This window comes from Acanthochromis polyacanthus, chromosome 10 (genome assembly GCF_021347895.1).
Source record: "Acanthochromis polyacanthus isolate Apoly-LR-REF ecotype Palm Island chromosome 10, KAUST_Apoly_ChrSc, whole genome shotgun sequence".
In the NCBI taxonomy this organism is placed as follows: domain Eukaryota; kingdom Metazoa; phylum Chordata; class Actinopteri; family Pomacentridae; genus Acanthochromis; species Acanthochromis polyacanthus.
Window position 1 is genome coordinate 28,647,086 of NC_067122.1, and position 21,495 is coordinate 28,668,580.

At 38.7% G+C, this 21,495-nt stretch overlaps 1 protein-coding gene across 1 annotated transcript; it reads right to left on the reverse strand.

Annotated features, from left to right (window-relative positions):
* Positions 1–7,725: 7,725 nt before the first annotated feature.
* On the reverse strand, positions 7,726–20,832 carry phf6 (PHD finger protein 6). Its single transcript, XM_022202962.2, has 11 exons — positions 20,681–20,832; positions 18,519–18,680; positions 18,058–18,159; positions 14,118–14,251; positions 13,928–13,974; positions 12,717–12,877; positions 12,492–12,635; positions 12,292–12,396; positions 12,065–12,198; positions 8,648–8,777; positions 7,726–8,561 (listed from the first exon to the last, which is right to left on the reverse strand). Exons 2-10 carry the CDS (start codon positions 18,648–18,650, stop codon positions 8,648–8,650), a joined length of 1,089 nt encoding a protein of 362 aa, XP_022058654.1. The 5' UTR covers positions 18,651–18,680; positions 20,681–20,832; the 3' UTR covers positions 7,726–8,561.
* Between the last annotated feature and the right edge of the window lie 663 nt (positions 20,833–21,495).

The following is a 21,495-nucleotide window of genomic DNA, read 5'->3' on the forward strand; positions in this document are numbered from 1 at the left end:
ATTCATCCTCTGGGGGAAATTCAAGAACAAAACAGTATGAAAAGTACAGTTGTATGTGAGATATATGCAGTATATATACAGAACGAAGAGTAACAACAGTATAAATGATGGGTGAGATATGAGATGAAGCATATATACAATATATACACCCTATCAACGTTCTGAACATTATAAACAGTGGATATGGGATGAGATGGGTGATATATGCAGTTGTACACAATTTACACATGGATGGATGTGTACATATATGACATAATGATAATAATGTTCTTATTGTAGGACACATACAAAATGTAGAAATGCACTTGCATTTATGCAGATTGACAGTGCTACATTTCTACAAAAGCACAAAAAATGATTGAGGGAGCAGATCAGTGTTACATGAAGGCTTGTAAAGAGAAACATCAACAACACCAATACAATCTGTTGTCATCACCTTATATCTTGGCATAAGTGAGTTTAGACACATAGTGTAGTTAGCAGCACCCATGACTTCTCCTCACCTTTAACTTGGACCTGACCAAATAGATTTTAACATTCTTACAGAACAAACAAACAAAAATAGCTCATACTGGGACATTGTACAGAGAATTGCATTTTGGTGCCATGGCATCAGTATCTTGCCCGAGGACAATTCGGCAGATGAAGAGGCCAGGGATTGAACAACCAACGATGCATATACAGTGGTATGCAAATTTTGGGCACCCCTGATAATTTTCAAGATTTCCCTTTATAAATCACTGGTTGTTCGGATCAGCAATTTCAGTTAAATATATCATATAGCAGACAAACACAGTGATATTTGAGAAATGAAATGAAGTTTATAGGATTTACACAAAGTGTGCATTAGTTATTTAAGCAAAAGTAGGCAGGTGCATAAATTTAGGCACCCCAACAGAAAAATTACATCAATATTTAGTAGATCCTCCTTTTGCAGAAATAAAAGCCTCTAAATGCTTCCTATAGCTTCCAATGAGGATCTGGATTCTGTTTGAAGGTATCTTTGACCATTCTTCTTTACAAAACATCTCCAGTTCAGTCAGGTTTGATGGTTTCTGAGTATGGACAGCCTGCTTTACATCACACCACAGATTTTCAATAATATTCAGGTCTGGGGACTGAGATGGCCATTCCAGAACGTTGTACTTGTTCCTCTGCCTTAGTAGAATTTGAACAGTGTTTAGGGTCATTGTCTTGTTGAAGTATCCAGCCCCGGCGCAACTTCAACTTTGTCACTGATTCTTGAACATTGTTGGCAAGAATCTGTTGATACTGACTGGAATTCATGCGACCTTCAACTTTAACAAGATTTCCAGTACCTGCACTGGCCACACAGCCCCACAGCATGATGGAACCACCACCAAATTTTACTGTGGGTAGCAATAGTTTGTCTTGGAATGCTGTGTTCTTCATCCGCCATGCATACCGCCCCTTGTTACAGTGCCTTGTGAAAGTATTCGGCCCCTTTGAACTTTTCAACCTTTCACCACATTTCAGGCTTCCAACATAAAGATATAAAATTTTAATTTTTTGTCAAGAATCAACAACAATTGGGACACAATCGTGAAGTGGAATGAAATTTATTGGATATTTTATACTTTTTTAACAAATAAAAACCTGAAAAGTGGGGTGTGCAATATTATTCGGCCCCTTTACTTTCAGTGCAGCGAACTCACTCCAGAAGTTCAGTGAGGATCTCTGAATGATCCAATGTTGTCCTAAATGACTGATGATGATAAATAGAATCCACCTGTGTGTAATCAAGTCTCCGTATAAATGCACCTGCTCTGTGATAGTCTCAGGGTTCTGTTTAAAGTGCAGAGAGCATCATGAAGACCAAGGAACACACCAGGCAGGTCCGAGATACTGTTGTGGAGAAGTTTAAAGCCGGATTTGGATACAAAAAGATTTCCCAAGCTTTAAACATCTCAAGGAGCCCTGTGCAAGCAATCATATTGAAATGGAAGGAGTATCAGACCACTGCAAATCTACCAAGACCCGGGCGTCCCTCTAAACTTTCACCTCGAACAAGGAGAAGACTGATCAGAGATGCAGCAAAGAGGCCCATGATCACTCTGGATGAACTGCAGAGATCTACAGCTGAGGTGGGAGAGTCTGTCCATAGGACAACAATCAGTCGTACACTGCACAAATCTGGCCTTTATGGAAGAGTGGCAAGAAGAAAGCCATTTCTCAAAGATATCCATAAAAAGTCTCGTTTAAAGTTTGCCACAAGCCACTTGGGAGACACACCAAACATGTGGAAGAAGGTGCTCTGGTCAGATGAAACCAAAATCGAACTTTTTGGCCACAATGCAAAACGATATGTTTGGTGTAAAAGCAACACAGCTCATCACCCTGAACACACCATCCCCACTGTCAAACGTGGTGGTGGCAGCCTCATGGTTTGGGCCTGCTTTTCTTCAGCAGGGACAGGGAAGATGGTTAAAACTGATGGGAAGATGAATGGAGCCAAATACAGGACCATTCTGGAAGAAAACCTGTTGGAGTCTGCAAAAGACCTGAGACTGGGACGGAGATTTATCTTCCAACAGGACAATGATCCAAAACATAAAGCCAAATCTACAATGGAATGGTTCACAAATAAACGTATCCAGGTGTTAGAATGGCCAAGTCAAAGTCCAGACCTGAATCCAATCGAGAATCTGTGGGCAGAGCTGAAGACTGCTGTTCACAAACGCTCTCCATCCAACCTCACTGAGCTCGAGCTGTTTTGCAAGGAAGAATGGGCAAGAATTTCAGTCTCTCGATGTGCAAAAATGATAGAGACATACCCCAAGCGACTTGCAGCTGTAATTGCAGCAAAAAGTGGCGCTACAAAGTATTAATGCAAGGGGGCCAAATAATATTGCACGCCCCACTTTTCAGGTTTTTATTTGTTAAAGTTTAAAATATCCAATAAATTTCATTCCACTTCATGATTGTGTCCCACTTGTTGTTGATTCTTGACAAAAAATTAGAATTTTATATCTTTGTTTGAAGCCTGAAATGTGGCGAAAGGTTGAAAAGTTCAAAGGGGTCGAATACTTTCACAAGGCACTGTATGTCCAAATAACTCAATTTTAGGTTCATCAGTCCACAGCACCTTATTCCAAAATGAAGCTGGCTTGTCCAAATGTGCTTTAGCATACCTCAAGTGACTCTGTTTGTGGATGTGCGCAGAAAAGGCTTGTTATGCATTACTCTCCCATACAGCATCCCCTTGTGCAAGGTGCGCTGAATAGCTGAACGATGCACAGTGACACCATCTGCAACAAGATCATGTTGTAGGTCTTTGGAGCTGGTCTGTGGGTTGCGTTTGACTGTTCTCACCATCCTTCGCCTCTGCTCATCTGACATTTTTCTTGGCCTGCCACTCCGGGCCTTAACTAGAACTGTGCCTGTGGTCTTCCATTTCCTCACTATGTTCCTCACAGTGGAAACTGACAGCTGAAATCTCTGAGCTAGCTTTTTCTATCCTTCCCCTAAACCATGATGTTGAACAATCTTTGCTTTCAGGTCATTTGACAGTTGTTTTGAGGCTCCCATATCGCCTTCAGAGAAGATGTAAAGAGGAGAACAACTTGCAATTGGACACCTTAAATACCCTTTCTCATGACTGGCTTCACCTGTGTATGTAGGTCAGTGAGCTTACCAAGCAAATTTTGTGTGCAGTAATTAGTGCTAAAGGTATTCAAATCAATAAAACAACAAGGGTGCCCAAATTTATGCACCTGTCTACTTTAGTTTAAATAATTATTGCACACTTTCTGTAAATCCTATAAACTTCATTTCACTTCTCAAATATCACTGTGTTTGTCTGCTATGGGATATATTTAACTGAAATTGCTGATCCGAACAACCAGTGATTTATAAAGGAAACTCTTGAAAATTATCAGGGGTGCCCAAACTTTTGCATACCTTTGTAGTAATGAACCTGCTCTACCACCTGAGCCACTGTTACCTATTACCAGTATGACCAAGAGGAATTTTCTGTTATTCACTGTCAACAGAGAAGCTCCAGAGTGTCTCTACACAATATTCAATACCATTACTGTTGGAAGTGACACATTACAAAGTAACACATTACTGTAATCACACAGTAGTGCAATGTTTTAAATTCAGTGATCTCATTACAGTTGCTACACAGTCATCATTAAAATTTTTATTTTGAAGCAATATGGCCTACTGCTAGTGTCATCTTTCCAAATATCTGTGGCTCCTAGAGCTCCTCTGTGCTGCAAGCAGCTCTTAATCTGAGATCGTGCAGCAGACACCCTTTTATATTTTAGGCTCAGATTTAGAATTTACCTTTTTGTTCAGGTGTCCCTTATACCCAGACTGCTGGGATCTGTGTGTGTCTTCCTACATTTGTTACACCACCATTGTATTTCACTGACTTTGTCTTTTCTCTTTCATAGTTTGTGTTTTTTCCTATGCAGACATGTCTGTATGTAGAGGTGCATGTTACACTTCCTCTATGCTTTTTATCTGTTTTCTGCGTCCCCTTTACCCTCTCCCTGACCAGTGGAGGCAGACGTTCACTCTCTCTGAGCCTGGTCCTGCTGGACGTTTTATCCTGTTAAAAGTTTTTCCTTCCCAATGACACCATGGGCGGCTCAGAGGGAATCTTTGGATTTGTTTGGTTCCTCATGTGATATTTCAAGATCTTTTTAAGCGAAGTGCTCTCACATGACTTATGTTGTCAATTAGTGCCACATAAATAGAGTAGAATTGAATTCTCTTAGACAAATAATAGATCATTGTTTTCACTGACTTTGTTGTTGGCTTTGTGCTAATATGTTACTAAAGAGCATAAATATCTTGTGTTCCTTTTAGAATAGACGTGTGCTGATATATGTGGATATGTAATTTATAAAGCTGTAATGTTAAATGATAATTATGTAAAAATTCATCTCAGGTGATGCTGCAGAGCAATGCAAAGCCAATGTAACAGTGTAACAAATGACTTCCTAATGGGGTGAATAAGTGCATATCACACAGTAGGAGGTTTAGAGTGTGTTCACACAGGAAGTGCTGAGACTATTTATTGTCTGGCAGCGACACAGTAAAGCTGCCATTTGATGGTCTACAAATATACGAGCTGTATTAACCTAGTGCTTTGATAATTAGTGTATGACAGGTACTCCACCTGACAGGATTTTTCTTACCTCACTGACCTACACTGGATAAAATGTCCCTCTCAAAACATGAAAAAAAAAACTTATTTCAAGGAACTTTTACACTGAAATAAGTGAAGAAAAATCTGCCAATAGAACAAGTGAAAAATGGCTTGGTCAGATTTCTTGAAATAACATATGATGTTTAGAATATTGAGATCTTAAAATTAACTGGGAAAATTTATTTTAAGCTCTATTTTAGCAGGATTGTCAAGTTTAGGTGTCTTTACCCTCCTGCTGTCCTCATTTACAGCACCAAACAATATTGTTTCCAAAAATTCAGCAAAAAGTTCCCCAAATCTTCAGGAAGAAAATTCCTTTTAAAAGTTTCCCTTAAAAGTTTGATTTAAGAAAAAATAAATTTTGACAAGAAATAAAAACAAAAAAAATCTAAAAATTGTTCTCAAAGAAATATTTTTTTAACATTTCTTTTTTCCACCAAAAAATGTTCAAAAATTTCCCCTAACATTTTGAAAATGTAAAAGTTTTCACTGTGAAAATATATCTTTTTCCCCCCACATTTTTAAACTTTAAAACAGGTCAATTTGACCCGCAGGATGACACGAGGGTAGAAACAAGATGATTTCAAGATTATTTGACTTAACAAGATATTTGAGATGTGTTGTCTTAAAACAAGTCCCTCCATTTTGCTAAAATGTCACTTGTTAAGTGAATTTATCTTAAATCAAGTGGGATGAGTCATTTTGACTAAAAATACGACAAATAGACTTGGTAAGACTTTGAGTTTTTGCAGTGTACTCCACACTGCAACCTCTTATCCTCCAGTGTGCACCTCCTCACGCCACCACCCAGAACCAAACACCAAGCCTTGGGGGAGAGTTTCTCTGTCGCTGCTCCCACCCTCTGGAACTCTGTCACACTACACATTCAGGCTGCTCAGATCTCCACATATTCAAATCCTTCATAAAAACTCACCTCTTCAAGATTGCTTTTAATTTTTAACTGTTTTATGCTTTTATACCTGCTCCTTATTTTATTTGTTTGTGTTTGTTTTTATTTTTTGCCTGTGTCCAGAAAAGCACTATACAAATAAAATGTATTATCATCATTTTAGCAAGAGCACCGGTGTGAAAAACAACAAAAAAATCAATAATGCTGAATTCGGTTAAACTGCTGAAATTTTCAGTCTTGGTAGTGTGCGTTATGCCTCGTCTTTTTTTTTAATTGCCCCTTTTGTATTAGTGGTATTAGAATCCCCGTTGTCACAATGTGACCAGTGTGGTTCTGTGGTTTTGCTTCATAACAAAGTCCATGATCTGAATAAGAATAGATGCTCATCAAAATGCTTTGGTTGAATATTAAACCTTAACTGCCTCGAGATAAAACAGCTGGTGCCGTTAAGTCATTTAGCAGAAGGAGGCACAAAGGGTGGAAAACACAGAAACATCCCTGTTAGTTTTAGTTCATAAAGGTGAATGAGAATCATTTGAACAATTACACAAAACAATCACAATCAGCTTAAATACTACAGGGACATTCTGGGATGCTTGCAGAGAACAAAGGCATTGTTAATGTTATCTGCAACTTATTGATTAAAAAAAATAGCCTGCTGTGAAAAATATGACTATGTGGTATGGAAGGCAGACAGTCTAAAACACTAGAACTGAGCTGTTATCCATAGGAATGTCAATTTATTTTTACTTTTATGTGTTAGGGTTGTTTGTTTTTTTTGTTATATGGATATAGACAGCAGCATAAAGTAAATGTCAGATTTACATATGAAAGCACTCAGAGAGAGCAGTACTCTGCCAAGGCTGCTCAGTCGTTGTATGATTTCTGACGGATTCAATCTTCAATAAAAAAAATGACCTTGCTCTGAGCACAGGCATAAGTTATGTATAAGTTATGATCTTGTGACCTAAAAATATAGCAAGACGACAGGAACTGATGGGACTCAGAAACACCCCCACAATTTAATCAATTGTTCCTTGTACTATTTCCGACAGGTAAGTCCTGATAAGTCCACAGCCGTTGATTTGTAGTAGGAGCACGATCATGTGATCATCAGCAGGCAGCTGATGTAGTGTTCATTTGGTGTCATAGTTACAGTGACGCCACGCTGCTATCTCACAATGATACAGAAATCTTTACCAAATCTGCAGATCCAGACTATAAGCTGCATCACTGCCAAAATCTAATCACTTGGTCCTTGTGTCATTTCTGACCTTCCCTGAAAATTTCATCCAAATCAGTTAGTCTGTTTTTGAGTGTTGTTGCTAACAGATTAACAGACAAACGTACATCATCACAAATCTGCAGTGTTCCTTGGTGGAGTGATAAGAAAATTTTCTTCATCTGCTGCCGTTCATGATGTTTTTATCCTGTTTGTTAATTTTTAGTATCATGTAACTCACTATTTTACTGCAGACTAAAAGTGAAGGCAATTTTGCACAAGTACAGTCTGACGTTATGCCGCTGCAGCTGGTGCGACATTCCTCACTCTCTAAACCTTCACCTCTGTAACCACTCACAAGTCCTGCTTATGAACACACCTGTAAAAGAAAGACTGCACTCACTCAGCAAATGTGTAAAATAAAATATTTTCTATTCCAATCATTCATGGATACATTTGCAGAGATACAAGTAACAGTACATCAAACAAAGTCAAGCCAACTCCTCTAAAGGACTCTACATTTTCCCCTTTAGCAGCTAAATTAAAAATCATTTAAAAAAAAACGCCACCTTTAACAGTGGGAAAATCCAAGTGCATGCTGGCAAAACTTGTAATCATGACTGTCTGAATCCAGATATTCAAAAGTACTCATGGTGATAATACAGTAGCAAAATATTACATATCAAGAAAGAAAGGCTAACATGAAAAGAGTATTCTTAAGACATGAATACAGAAACAAGGTAATCAAACTGCACAACTTCATAGAGACTAGTAACAAACAGACCCCTCTTAAAAGTGAGTCCTTTAGAAGCTAAGGGAGGGGGAGAATGTTTTCGACTTTCAGCAAGTGTGGGTCAGGGGCAGTGAGTGACAATCAAAACATCAGTCTGTCCGCTTGTATTCGCGGCATTGACAACGCGGGGGTTTGAGACTGAGCCCGGAAGTGAATCTTGGGATGGATTAGCCATGGCTTTTCATGACGCTGCAGCAGTCCAGCGCTCTGCAGGGAACGACCAGTCTGTGAAAAGGCTCATCCGGTCCGCTCAGAACAGGGTTTCATGAAGAAGACATCTGGTGCACATCAGAGACATCACGTCCATTTACTGGAAGAAACCACGCGAAAGACTTGTGGGAGCTTGTAGACCATGACTTTGTGAGCAGGCTAAGATTTAGTATAAAAAATATGTCTCCCACATCTTTGAGTTCTTCTGATTTTTTCCCCCCATGTCACACCTACTGGTCCCAACCTGTAGCAATGGAACAAACACATTTATTGCAGTCCACTGTAACAGCTTAACGATAGTTTTTGTGTGCAGCAACGCTAATGACAGACCTAGTTGCCATTCACTTGCGTTGATGGTGTTCCTCCGTGGTCGATGGCTGCCCGCTCTCTACTGCGATTCTCTCGTTCCTCATCTTCCTCATCCCTCTCCTCGTTGCCGCTGTGGTTCTTACAATATAGTCTAAAAAAAAAAAACGATTAAAAACACAGTCAGGCATGTAAGCAAGAAAATAGAGAACACTAGCCACTGTTTGTTTTTCTGTAAAGCTCTGATCTCTTTTAAAGTCTGGAGACAGCTGCACAAAACAAAGTCTGATTTAAAGAGTAAAAATAACAGTCGCATGAAACACATGCAAGTCTTCTCTTTAAGGTTTCATTAACAGTTTTATGGTGGTCCTAAGCTTAATGAATCCCTTAAAGTTGGTTAAAACAATTGCACAAAAGTGGAAAAATTGAAGAAAAAAACACTTCAACTACCTCTAACTATCTTAACTGAAACCTGGCTAAGGCTATAAATGAAGAAAACGTTCAGTTACAGACTTCTCCAACTAATACTCCTATCATACTCATTGTTTTCTGTTTCGTGTCATTTATAGATTAAACATACTTTTTCGTTAGTTTTTTTGCCTTCTGATTCTTTTATAATTTCTTTCTCTTACCAATTTAGTTTTCTTGTACTTTCCTCTGTCACTTTATTTTTGTTTTTTGCTATCTATATACCAACTCTAAGTTATGAACAGGAATCACGAAGCTACGGACAACAAACAAACCCTTTACATGAAAACTATGGCATTTCACTACCGGAAAATCTCCTTTCAATGCAGTAAATGTCTAAATTTACACTTCCGTATCAAAAGTTTGGGGTCATCCAGGCAATTTCACAATTTCCATGAAAACTCATTTTTATTCATGTCCTAACATAACTGCACAAGGGTTTTCTAATCAATCAGCCTTTCAACGCCACTAGCTAACACAATGTGTAGCGACGAACAAGAGTCACTGAGAGACTGAGGCTAGGCTTGTTTGTCTGATGCGCTAAACAAAAGAATTCACTGAGATTTCCAAAGAATAAATTTAACCTTTTATTAAAGACAAAAGATAATCAACTCATAACGTGCATGAAGCCATAAAGTAATCAAAGCGATCGAAGAAAAATAGCGGTCAGCAAAAAGTATGGTGACCCAGCTCACCCCGTAAAACAATGAAAAAGAAAGTCAAGAAAGGTGAACAGGTGAATATATTGTCTTAATTATCTCCACCCACATCCATGTGACACAATCTCTGTATTCAACAAAATAACACCATAACCAAACAAACTGAAACAACAATTAATATGCAACTTAACCTTATAATAAAACAACAATTAATTCATGGCTCCTACACCATGTAACATTAGAACACAGAAGTGATGGTTGCTGGAAATGTTTCTCTGTACCCCTATGGAGATAGTCCATTAAAAATCAGCCGTTTCCAGCTAGAATAGTCATTTACCACTAGCCTAGCCATGCTAGACCCAGCTCTTACGACGCAAGGGTCTAGTTACCCTCGGCAGGGAGGGAGGCGGGCTGAAAGGTTGTCTTTCAAATCACTCTGCAGCAATTGGGTAGGTATACAACCAATCAGCGCAACGAATAGGCTGACGTAGTTCCTAGAGCGCCGGAAATCAGAGGATGCGGGAGCTCGGTGAAGCCTTATTTATACAGTCAAAGGGTGAAGCTCAAGTATATTAAAGACATGTTAACAGAAAGATTATTCAGAGTCGGTGCTAACGGAGCTCAACGACTGTTGTTGACCCTGGCAGAGAATTAAATTTGTTGCCGTGGGTTGTCTAGCGTGGCTAGGCTAGTTGTTTCCAGTTGTTTCTGTCAGAATCGTCGCGCCTCTGTTGTCACTTAGTTACGCCTGCCTTCTGACTCTACACTTCATGGTGATTCGTCAGCCAGTTTTAGGAGCATCCAACCTCGAGGCTTACCGAGGGTAACTAGACCCTTGCGTCGTCAGAGCTGGGTCTAGCGGGGCTAGGCTAATTTACCACAGTAATAATGTCTGGACTGGACTTATGGTTCATTTAAAGTTATCTTCATTTTTTAAAAATGCTTTTCTTTCAAAAATTAGGACGTCAAACTTTTGCACACTAGTGGATGTGTGTGTAGATTCTCAGTCATCCAGGTTTTTGTAATCCTATGAGCTTCAGCAAAAGACATTCAGACTTCTATTGAAGGTTAAAAAGAGAAGTCCAGTTGCTTTTTACTGAAGCTCCTCAGACTAAATGCATGAACATTTTTCCCACAACTGAAGAACCTTTATGAGGTATTCTGTCCTTCAAGTCAGTCACTCAGCTCAAGAGAACCTGCACCTTATGTGGAATAAAAATTAGAAAACTTGACCAACAGCTGATGGCAGGAAAGCATGAAGACTTAAAGTCAAGAGGTAGAAGATGCAGGAAAGCTTTCATGGCTGTGAGGAATTTACAACAGATTAATATTTTGTTATAAAGAAGAAAGTGCATTCAGTATGTTTGTCAGAGCTTAAAAATACACTCAACGCATCTTGTCAAGCAACACTAGAAAGAGAGAATGAGGAAACTCCTTAGTCCTACCTTCATGTTTAGTTGTGAAAAAAGACATTAAAACTGTCAGTTTTTCACAGCTATGTCACAGAAAACAGCTACATATTTCAGACTAGCAAACTTCTCTAAAAACATGTTTGTGATCTGAGATTTGCAAGATACAGCAGCTGTAGAAAATGCTGTAACAAAAAACAAACGATCAAATAAACTATATATATATATATATATATATATGCTATACTGTAAAAACTTTCATGCCACGACCGTGAACTCAGCAAGTTACACAGGTTTGTTTTTTGTAAAAGATCATTGTTTATGAAAACTGCCCCTACATTTCACTACTTCTGAATCCAGAAACCACATTTTCAAGCCATTTTTGCTGGAATTTGCATTTCCCAGCTCTCCTCCACCTGGTCCACCCTGCCGGCACCCGATCGGCCGGAATAATTATCGCAACGCTTTGGCATGTTTACACAGATGCACATATCTGACGAATCACAGTCTATAATTATATATTATTTTATCATTCTTATCAAATTTTTTTTTTGAAAACTGCAAAAACAATTTTTAATGCCACTGAGAATTAAATTTAATCATTTTTAATGCCATTTAAGGTCTTAATTTTCACAAAATCAATTTAATGACTGTTAATGCTTTTTAATGCCCTTCACAAACCCTGATTAAACAGCTCTGTGATCCTGTTTCAGTAATTAAGTTCAAGGTATAACTGCAACTTTCTTGAGGCTCGCGTGTAAAACTTAACACCAGATCTCTGTGTGCTGACAATTACTGGAAATGTGAAGTGAAAATCTCCCTGTAATAATAACATAGCCAAAGGATTTTCGTTAAATCTGCTTAGGAAGCTTTTTAACATGAAAATCTGCAGAAGTTGGACTCACTTGTAGATGCCGCGTGCCATGTTTTCAATGTACTTGGCTTTGTCCTGCAGTCCGCAGTGATAGTGGTAGGTCTTCACACACGCCTTGATTTCACACCCAATGGTAGCACCCAGCTGAGTGCAGAGCGTGCATTTCTGTGACGACAACAAAACCCACAATAGGTCAAAAAAGTAGACTTTAACCTTAACAATCAGCTTATAAAACTTCTGCTGCACTATTCTTCCCACCATTCTTTTGCCTCTTTTGATTTCCTGGATGACTGTTTTCACGTCAAAGTTTCCAAATTCAGCCCGTGATGTAGTGGTCAGCTGTACTGTGCCCGATGAAAAGAGCTGGAAGGGATAAGAAAGCACAGAAAATGCAGTTGGTGGTATGTCAAAAGCATAACTGCAGAGTAAAATGCGAACAGATACACGTACGCTCTTACCATGCACTTGTAGTGAGCAGCCACTTTTTTGGAGTTGTCCGTATGAAGCATGCCTCTTGTTTCGTTCTCCTCCTCCCCAGCGTGGCAGAAACCACAGCGCTGACCGCCGTCTCCTGGGCTGGTGCGAAGAGGTGACCTGTCCCGCTGAAACACATTTAGGGAATTCTCAGTAAAATCCACGTACAAGAAAACGCCCAACCGGGTGTGAACTGGTCGTCGCCTTACATGGGAGGAGCTCTCCTCGTCTGCGGCCTGCGAGGAGGTGGAGCGCGTTTCCTCCGACTGGCCACGAGATCCCACCTTGGCTCGGCCCTTCTCAAACCTTCCCCTGCCTCGACTTTGTGGAGGCGACGAGTCTGAATCATTGGCCACGCCTCCCTCTTCATCTAGCAACAAGCCATCAATAAACAATAATCAAAACAAGGGACATGCAAGTGGAAGCATTTTCTATTAGGGACAGATCAATTATGAGGACTGACAGTTAGCATTTGCTCAATTATTGCTATCATTACATTTACTAACCAATTATCAATAGTTATGGGCCCTAGTGGGAAGTGGAAGTGATAAAACAGGAGTATTATTTGTTAAAGATGAACAAAACAAACAAAAGAACCTTGCGATCCTCTGACATCATTGCTCCTATTGGTAGCACACATATTCAGCTTTATTAATCCTTAATAATGAAGAATCCCTGGTATGAATGGCAGGTTGTCTGTTAGAATATAACATGTAATGTAATGGTCCCACGTATCGGCTATGATACCGATAAGATAAGATTTATTAATCCTGGAGGAAACTGCTTTGCCAGACTACAATACAATAAACAAATGTTAGCGGAATATATACAATTACACAGAGATTAGTAGTAAAAAAGAAATCACAAAGAATACAAGATACAAAATGCAAAGTGTCTAAGTGTATGTGTGAAGTGTTTAAGTGGATGAAAAGGAATAGTGTCTGAAAGAATGAAATCAATAATAAAATAAACAAAAAAAATATCACAACTACAAAATGTAAACTGTGAGGGGAAGAGGGGATGGCAGGGAGAATGGGGAGGAAAATTTGCTTTGTTGGATGCAAAAGCATTTTGCTGCTTGATTTGCTGTAATGTGCAAACAAAAAATCTAAAAAATACATGTAAAAAACAAAAAAACTAAACGTAAAACTGCAGACTAATAACAACAATAAAAAATAATAAATAGTATCAACCCATGGCGGTCATCTCTATTTTAAATATCAATAAACAGATCCAGAACTTTCAGAACAAAGCTGACTACTTCCTTTGATAAATCTTAAGGTGAACTTGTGGTCATTACTAAACAATTCAAATTCCATCCATGCTAGCGTCATTTGAATGTGTGTTACGACAGAAAGGGAAAACAGGTGCAGATGAAACCATCCATGCATCCGGGTGGTTTGACAGATGTTCACTTTACCTTGAATGCCATCCTGAGACGCATCCCGGTGTTTGCGACAGTAAACGCTGCAATCAGAAACAAAAAATGTATTTAAATCAGACTGAGGGTTTTCTTCCAGTCAAATTAATTCCACTGATATCTCTAAGTTGCCTGTGACATGAATTACATTTGTCAGGTGCAGCTAATAGACGAATGAAAACAGACTTACAGGTAAATCCCTTGTGAGGGATTCTCTTTGATCTGTGCCTTGTCCTTCACAGCACAGTAATAGTGATACGTCCTCCGACACGTCTTGACGTCACAGCCGATGGTGGCGCCCGGCCGGTGACACGAAGAACACATCTGACGAGGAACAAGAAGAGCTGCAGCTTTCAGAAATGAACAAGCACATGCAGCTCCGCCACCTTTCATGTTTATTCAGAATATCTGCAAACTTCTAATGCGGTTTGTCAGTCAGTAATGTGATTTTCCGCTGTGGATCTGAACAATAAATTCCCTCCAGAGATCACGGATCTGACAGGCCGTATGCAAATACCATGACATGACATCTCTAAGGGGGGAATTTGATTTGTTGCAGCAGAAAAACAAATTAAATTCAGCAGAGATGGATAATAAATAAAAGAAAAACAAAGGAACAATACAGGAAACAAAGAAGTACTAGTGAAGGCTCAGAACTGCTACAAACAATCTATTAGTTGGTTAGCAGTAAATTAATCTGCAAACATTTTGATAACCCATTAACTATTTTAGTAATTTCTAAACCTTATAAAATGTACAGATTGGATGCTTTTCTTTATCATTTATTATCATAAACGGAACACTTTCTGGTTTGGAAATGCGGAAAAATAAAACACGTCATCTAAATGGATTACATGGAGCTGTAGGAAACTTTTTATTTTTATTTATTTGGATTAACTGATTAATCTATAAAACAAATATAATATTAATAAATAATGAGAGGATCTTAAGCTACCACCCTAAACAGGTTGGAAAATTAAACAAAGATGTTTGAAAATTTAAGCTAATAATTTATTTTTAATGTGTCGATATCTTTTCCCTTTTCTCCGTTATCGTATTTATTTATGGTTTGTTTATCTTTGTGTCTTTTTCACTTCTGTAATTTAATTTGAGGCCACTGAAAAAGAGGGTCATTACTCAAGTATAAACTGAGGTTGAACAAATAAGAACATTAATAAAATTAAGTTTCTGGATTAGTTAGAATCCAAAAAGGGCTCTTCGTTATAGACTTCAGTTTAAAACATGTTGTGAAAGTGGATTAAAGTTTTTAAATAAACTACATGCAGTTATTCTAAATAAACATACAACTTACAAATGTACTGTGTATGAATAAATATAGTACTTATAAATATAAACATATCATTTTATAGAGCAGTCTGAAGCTTTCATATAAAAACACTTTTATATTTTCCCTGAGTGAGCTATAGGCACTATTATGAATAAGTCAAAAAAAATTGTAATATTCATTCATTGCCATTTTTTCTGCATAGAGGACTTTTTGGTACCCAAAAAATGGTTTTACAGACCCTATAGACATTTTGTGGGAAATCACCAGCACCAAAATGATGAGAATTGACTTTTTTTTAAATATCATATATAGGGGTGCAACATAAAAAATGACGAAATAAAATTCAAAGCCGCACGAAATAAAAACACGAAATAAAAAACACGAAGGGGCGCCACGCACCACTGAGACTGATGATTTTTGACCCTCCTCGCCTACCGTAGCAAAACACTCGCTTCAAAACGGAGGAAGACGAAGTTGAGGAATTAGCGGATGCTCTTTCATCAAATAAATTGGTTGTGTGGACCTATGTTGGCTTCCTATGTAAACGACGAGAGAACGATGAGAAGATTGCGGATAAAACAAAAACTGTGTGCAAAATATGCCGCTACAGTTCGCCGTATACTGCAGCGACTACAACTAGTTGACAGTTCAGACATTTATAGGTCTAGACTGCAGCTCCTAGGACTGCTATTTGTTTTGCTTTTCATTCAAGAATGTAGTTATCCTGATTATGACAACAACAAAGCACTTTTTTATTGAGATTTTATGTTTGTATTTGCACTGTAGTCTAAATAAGGGGGAAAAAAAACTACAATTTTGTTTTTTTTCAAAGAGCATTTATTTTGTACTGATGCAGCATTATTTTTTGTATGTCTGCATAAGGAAGAAAATAAAGAAAACTAGAATTTTGCAGAATGTCCTACTGTTTGGGATTTTCTTTAATCTTTATTTCGTATCGTGAGCCCTGTTTCGTATTTCGTATCGTTTCGTGAGTTGACCATTTCGTTACACCCCTAATCACATGTATATATTCTTGGTAGCTTTCTTAATTCTAAGTGTCATTTACTCAAGCATTTGTTTGTGAACTGTCAGAAATAATGGAAAATGAATAGATTTCTGTCGATTATCGTGCTTATTGTGGTGGACAGTCACCCTCCAAAGGCTCAATCTGAGCCGAAAACAACTCTGATTGTGTAAATTAAACGAGAAATGCTGTCAGTTGAATTAAGCAGTTTCAATTTTACAGCTTTGAAAAACAAAATACACTCCAGTGCTGCTTGGGCTTGCAGACGGCTGCAGAACTTCCTACTAGCATTTAGTAGTAAACAAGTGTGAGGGTCTCACAAAGAAGCCATGTTAACAGTTAATGGGATTGAGGAATGAACCTGTAGGTAGCAAATCTTTTACTGGATGACAAAAGCTGATGCTTTCCAGTTAAACACGAGACAAAACAAGTCAAGCATTAATTAGTCCTGAATGATATGCACAAAAAAACAATCACACTGTGGTTATTATTTTGACCTGGCACTATGAATCATTATTTTAGTGGGAATTGGTGATGTTTTCATGTATTTTCCACTGAAACAAACGTGATTTTTTTTTTGCTGCTTTCTGCATCAAACAATCATGTTTAAATTGGGTGGGACTAAATAAGATTTAACTTCTTCCCACTCCCTCTCGAACATCCATCCATCCATCCTCTATACACTGCTTTATCTTCATTAGGGTTGCGGGGGGTGCTGGAGTCTATCCCAGCTGACTCGGGCGAAGGCAGAGGACACCCTGGACAGGTCGCCAGTCTGTCGCAGGGCTACATACACAGACGAACAATCACACACGCATTCACACCTACGGGCAATTTAGAGTAACCAATTAACCTCAGCATATTTTTGGACTGTGGGAGGAAGCCGGAGTGCCCGGAGAAAACCCACGCATGCTCAGGGAGAACATGCAAACTCCATACAGAAAGATCCCAGGCCCACCCCGGGATTTGAACCAGGGATCTTCTTACTGCAAGGCGAAAGTGCTAACCACTACTGCACTGAGCAGCCCTCCTCTCGAACATGTTGAAGTTTGTTTTTTTGTTTTATTTCTCAGTCTCCTTATATGAGAAGCATAATGGGCAATTTTTGTTGTTTTGTGAATCATTGCTGAATGTTATTAATTACATGTTTGAAATAAATAAATGAAATGAAAATGCAATGAAATGTATCCTTACAGCTGGAGGATCTTATCTGTGGATTAGAGAGCTTCTCTGTAAAAAGCAAAAGAGCCTAAAACAAGTATTGTGTGTAGAACAGAAGAAACGGTTTAGTAGTTGAACATGTCTCTACTGTAAACTGATTGATATTAGGAGATATTCTAATATTTTGAGATTGTGGATCTCTTTCATGAGATATAAGCCATAACCATTAAAACTGAAAATAAATTAAAATAATTCACTTCATGTGGAATGACACGTGTAATATACACGTTTACCTTTCTAAATAAAAACATTTAAAAAGTGCTCTTTTTTCCCCAGTGTTAAAGCTTTCTGTTAGCTTTACCTTTATACTCACACATCACGCCACAAGAGAGACACCATTATACTAAAAAACAGCAGAGTGTGCAAACATGTGCATCTCCATCATTAGTAACTAAAAGCAGCTAATGCATTTCCTCAGAGACACGGTGTTTCTTAAATGAGAAAAAATGTATTTAATCACGTTAATTATGGCGCAAATGTGTCATTTATAATTGCAAGTTTCAACATAACATTTTAAAAGAACACAGTCCCTGGGCTCAGCTTTGTCTCCTTAAAACACACATCAATGTTAACCTGAGAAGAAAAGTGGACACTCACCAATTTATTTCCCCTCTTGATCTCCTTTTTCACATCCTCGATGCAGAATCCTCCGATGTTTTCGCTGTCTGAGTGCGATGTGACCAGGGCTGACGAAAAAAGCTGCAGAAGACATTTTTTGGGGAAAAAACAACAACGAAAAAGAAAGCAGAAATTAATGCAGGCTTTTATACGATGATGCACAATAATTGCATTTTTATTTCCCCTTAATTACTGATAATGATGATCTGGTGCTTTAGCTAACTGTGGAGAGATGTCACTTTCTTTCTGATATGCAGATGTAGAATTTATTATTTGTTCTTTTCTTCTTTCTTTTTGAAATGTAGAATTTCTGTTAAAAACATTGCATTTGTTGTTCGTTTTTTTTAATCCACTGTTTTGCAAATCTGACTTTAGTTCCAAATAACAAATGTGCTGTAAAGATCTCAGGCTGAAGCTTGAGAAGGAAGTGCTCCCCTCACCATGCACTTATGGTGGGCTGCCACCTTCTGGCTGTCAGACACCAGCAGCTGCCCACACTCCTTGTCCCGGTTGGTTCTGCAGAAGGCACATTTCGGCAGGCGGGCTGCAGCTCCTTTCCTCTGTCCTGACATGTCAAAAGGCTTTTTTTGGCGCCCACGACTCTATATCAAAAAATAAATTGCACCACGGACATAAAAGATACGATCAAAGTGATTTAAAAACAACTGTCAACATTACTATGTGATCAAAACTGCTTTAATGAACAGTGATGTCTGATTCAAACTGGGTGCAATCAGACGCTCTGATGTGCTCATTATGTGGGTGACAGTCTGAGTCTTTAGCAAAGTAGATAAAAAAATAAAAAAAATAAGCAGGTAAATCTGCATAACTGTCCACAATCTGAGTTTCCAAGCCTCCTCGACACATTCAGTCATTTAAGTGTAATCTATGTTCCGGAAATGTGTTATTTTTTCCCCCACTCTCAGTTGTGAAAAACACGAGTGTTGTGAAATAATGAATAAAACCATTTGGAAGGGAGCCACTAGAAGCCCTTTCCCAGAAACAGCTGGAAACAAAACTTCGACTGAACTACTACTTGGAGAAACTTCGAAATAGAGCACGGAAAGTCACAAAAGAGCAGCACTGTGTCCTAAAAACACTCTTTGTGTGTTGCTCAGCAAAGCCTCCAGCGGATCCACACATTTGTAGCAGGACTACAGCTATTATTTTAGCTGAATTATATTAAAGCACTTAATAGTTTGCTGTGTGAATCCATAAGAAACACATTTAAATGAGTATCTACAATTGCTGATCAATGCACAAACACATTGTTGTGTAAGAGCAAAATTAGAATAATGCACGCAATTAACAACGTTCTCCGGCCATCTCAGGGCTGAATCAGATTAAACAGGAAGGGAAATCAGCAGAAGCAGGACTCTGAATCTGGTGGTTACTTTTAATTACTGTGTTCTCCACCACAGACAAATCCCCTCATGAGTAGGTCTTTTTTTTTCTTTTTTCTGTTAATGATGCAACATGTTTCCTATTCTGCATATACAGTCTGCACCAGTGTTCTTCCTCATCTCATCTGCTGCAAGTTGCAGTCATTCACTTCTTTGAAAAATAATGTTATTAAATGGAAAATGTGCGATTTTACGCTGCTGTGATAATCAGTGGGAGTATACACATCAGCAGGACTTGGCATGAATACACACTTCCAGTTGTATTTTATTCATTTCCATATGTTTATACATGCTTCAATTAGGATTAACGTGTTTCTGAAATTCCTGTAAAATCATTTGCAGAAACCTATTGCTGTGTTCCTCAGAGCAGATGAGTAAACCAAACCTCCAGATGCGTGTTGTCATTTGCAGGGATCCTCTTGTTTTCTGTTGCCCATAAAGGCTGCAGGCGCCGCAGATATATTAAATATGAGGATTATAAAAATAAAAAAAGATCTACTCAATCCTAGTCCACAAAGAAAAGTGGGTGTTATCTTAAAAGAGAGAAAAAAATCACAATAGCGGTGAGCTGCGACGCCTTGATAGAGCCATTACAGCCATGATAGCAGGGCCAGGCTTCACTGCGGCGGAGCCCAGCGTGCAAACACAATAACACCGTGGAAATAACACCAAATAGCCCTTATTTCTACCCCTACTCCCAGAAGAAACCCCCCAACAGCCCAGTGTCTCACTACACATCTCCGTTGAGGCAGATTTGCCACAAAAACAAGTCGAGCCTAAAAAGTGTCTCGAATTTCTCCTGCAAAGTTTTGAATTAAAGGGGGTGTGTGTCTGGTTCTCCAGAAAACTAGCTAAAACTGAAAACAATTTTCACTCTTTCAACGCCCCGAAAAAAATCCCTCCCAAGGCCTTTTCATGCAGGAAAATAAAGGTCGACGGTGGGGAAAATGTGACTCTTCGACATTGTGTTTTCTGTTCTAGCTGGGAAAACTGCGAATATTTCCCTTTAAATGTGGGAAATTATCATGACAGGCGCGGGTCTTTGCAAACCGTTTCGAAGTAAAGAGCGCCATACGTGATGTATCCGTGTGAAAAGAGGAGCAGCTCGGCTCGTACGACAGCAACACGGCCCGAACCGACCGCAGGCCACGGGGCACAGCCAGCACCGTCCGGGGGAGGACACACAGCTCGCTTCTTACCTGCTAATATCGCCGTATCCCGCCGAGAGCGTACAAAAGAAGCAAAAGTGCTCCGACCAACGGCTCCGTTTCTCTCCGTCCTTCAGAAGTGATCGTGTGCTGTTAGCAGCAGCAGCGACAAGCTAGCGGCGCGCACATCGCAGCGGCACTTCCGGGTGGGCCTTCACAATAAGAGCCTAACAAAAACTGCACGAGAATCATTTTATTGTTGTAACAGGCGATTCCATCTGGCATCATTACATGTTTAGACAGTTTATGCTCGGTCATCTCTGATTTGATTTAAATTATTATAGCATAAAAAGTATAGGCTATCTATTGACACTTTTGTTCAGTTTTTTTTGCTTGATATATTAAACACTTAATATTTTAATAGAAATCACATAAAGCTACTTCACAACACTCCCCCAAAATCTAGGTTTATGCCTACAAAGTGGGGTTTTAAAAAGTCCCAATAGTTAAAAAAGAAAGAAAGAACGAAAATAAAGGCCAATACTCTGCTCAAACTGGATGAAGTTATGTATAAAAAGCTAAAATAAATTTCTTGGACAGTTCTTGATATGCCACTCTAAAAATTCACAGAGACCATTTTAAATATCTTTAGTGGACAATTTTTTTTTTAAAAAAAAAATTCAAGCACACCAGAGACAGAGCACTACCTGATACCCCTGATTATTTGACCTGAAAGCAGACATAACACATGGACTTCCTGTAACATGAGGTTTAGCAAGCTGTCATCTCACATATAGTTATTAATATAAGTGAGATTACAGCAAACTTTATCATGCTTTTTTTGTTTTTTTGTCTTTAATTGTAGG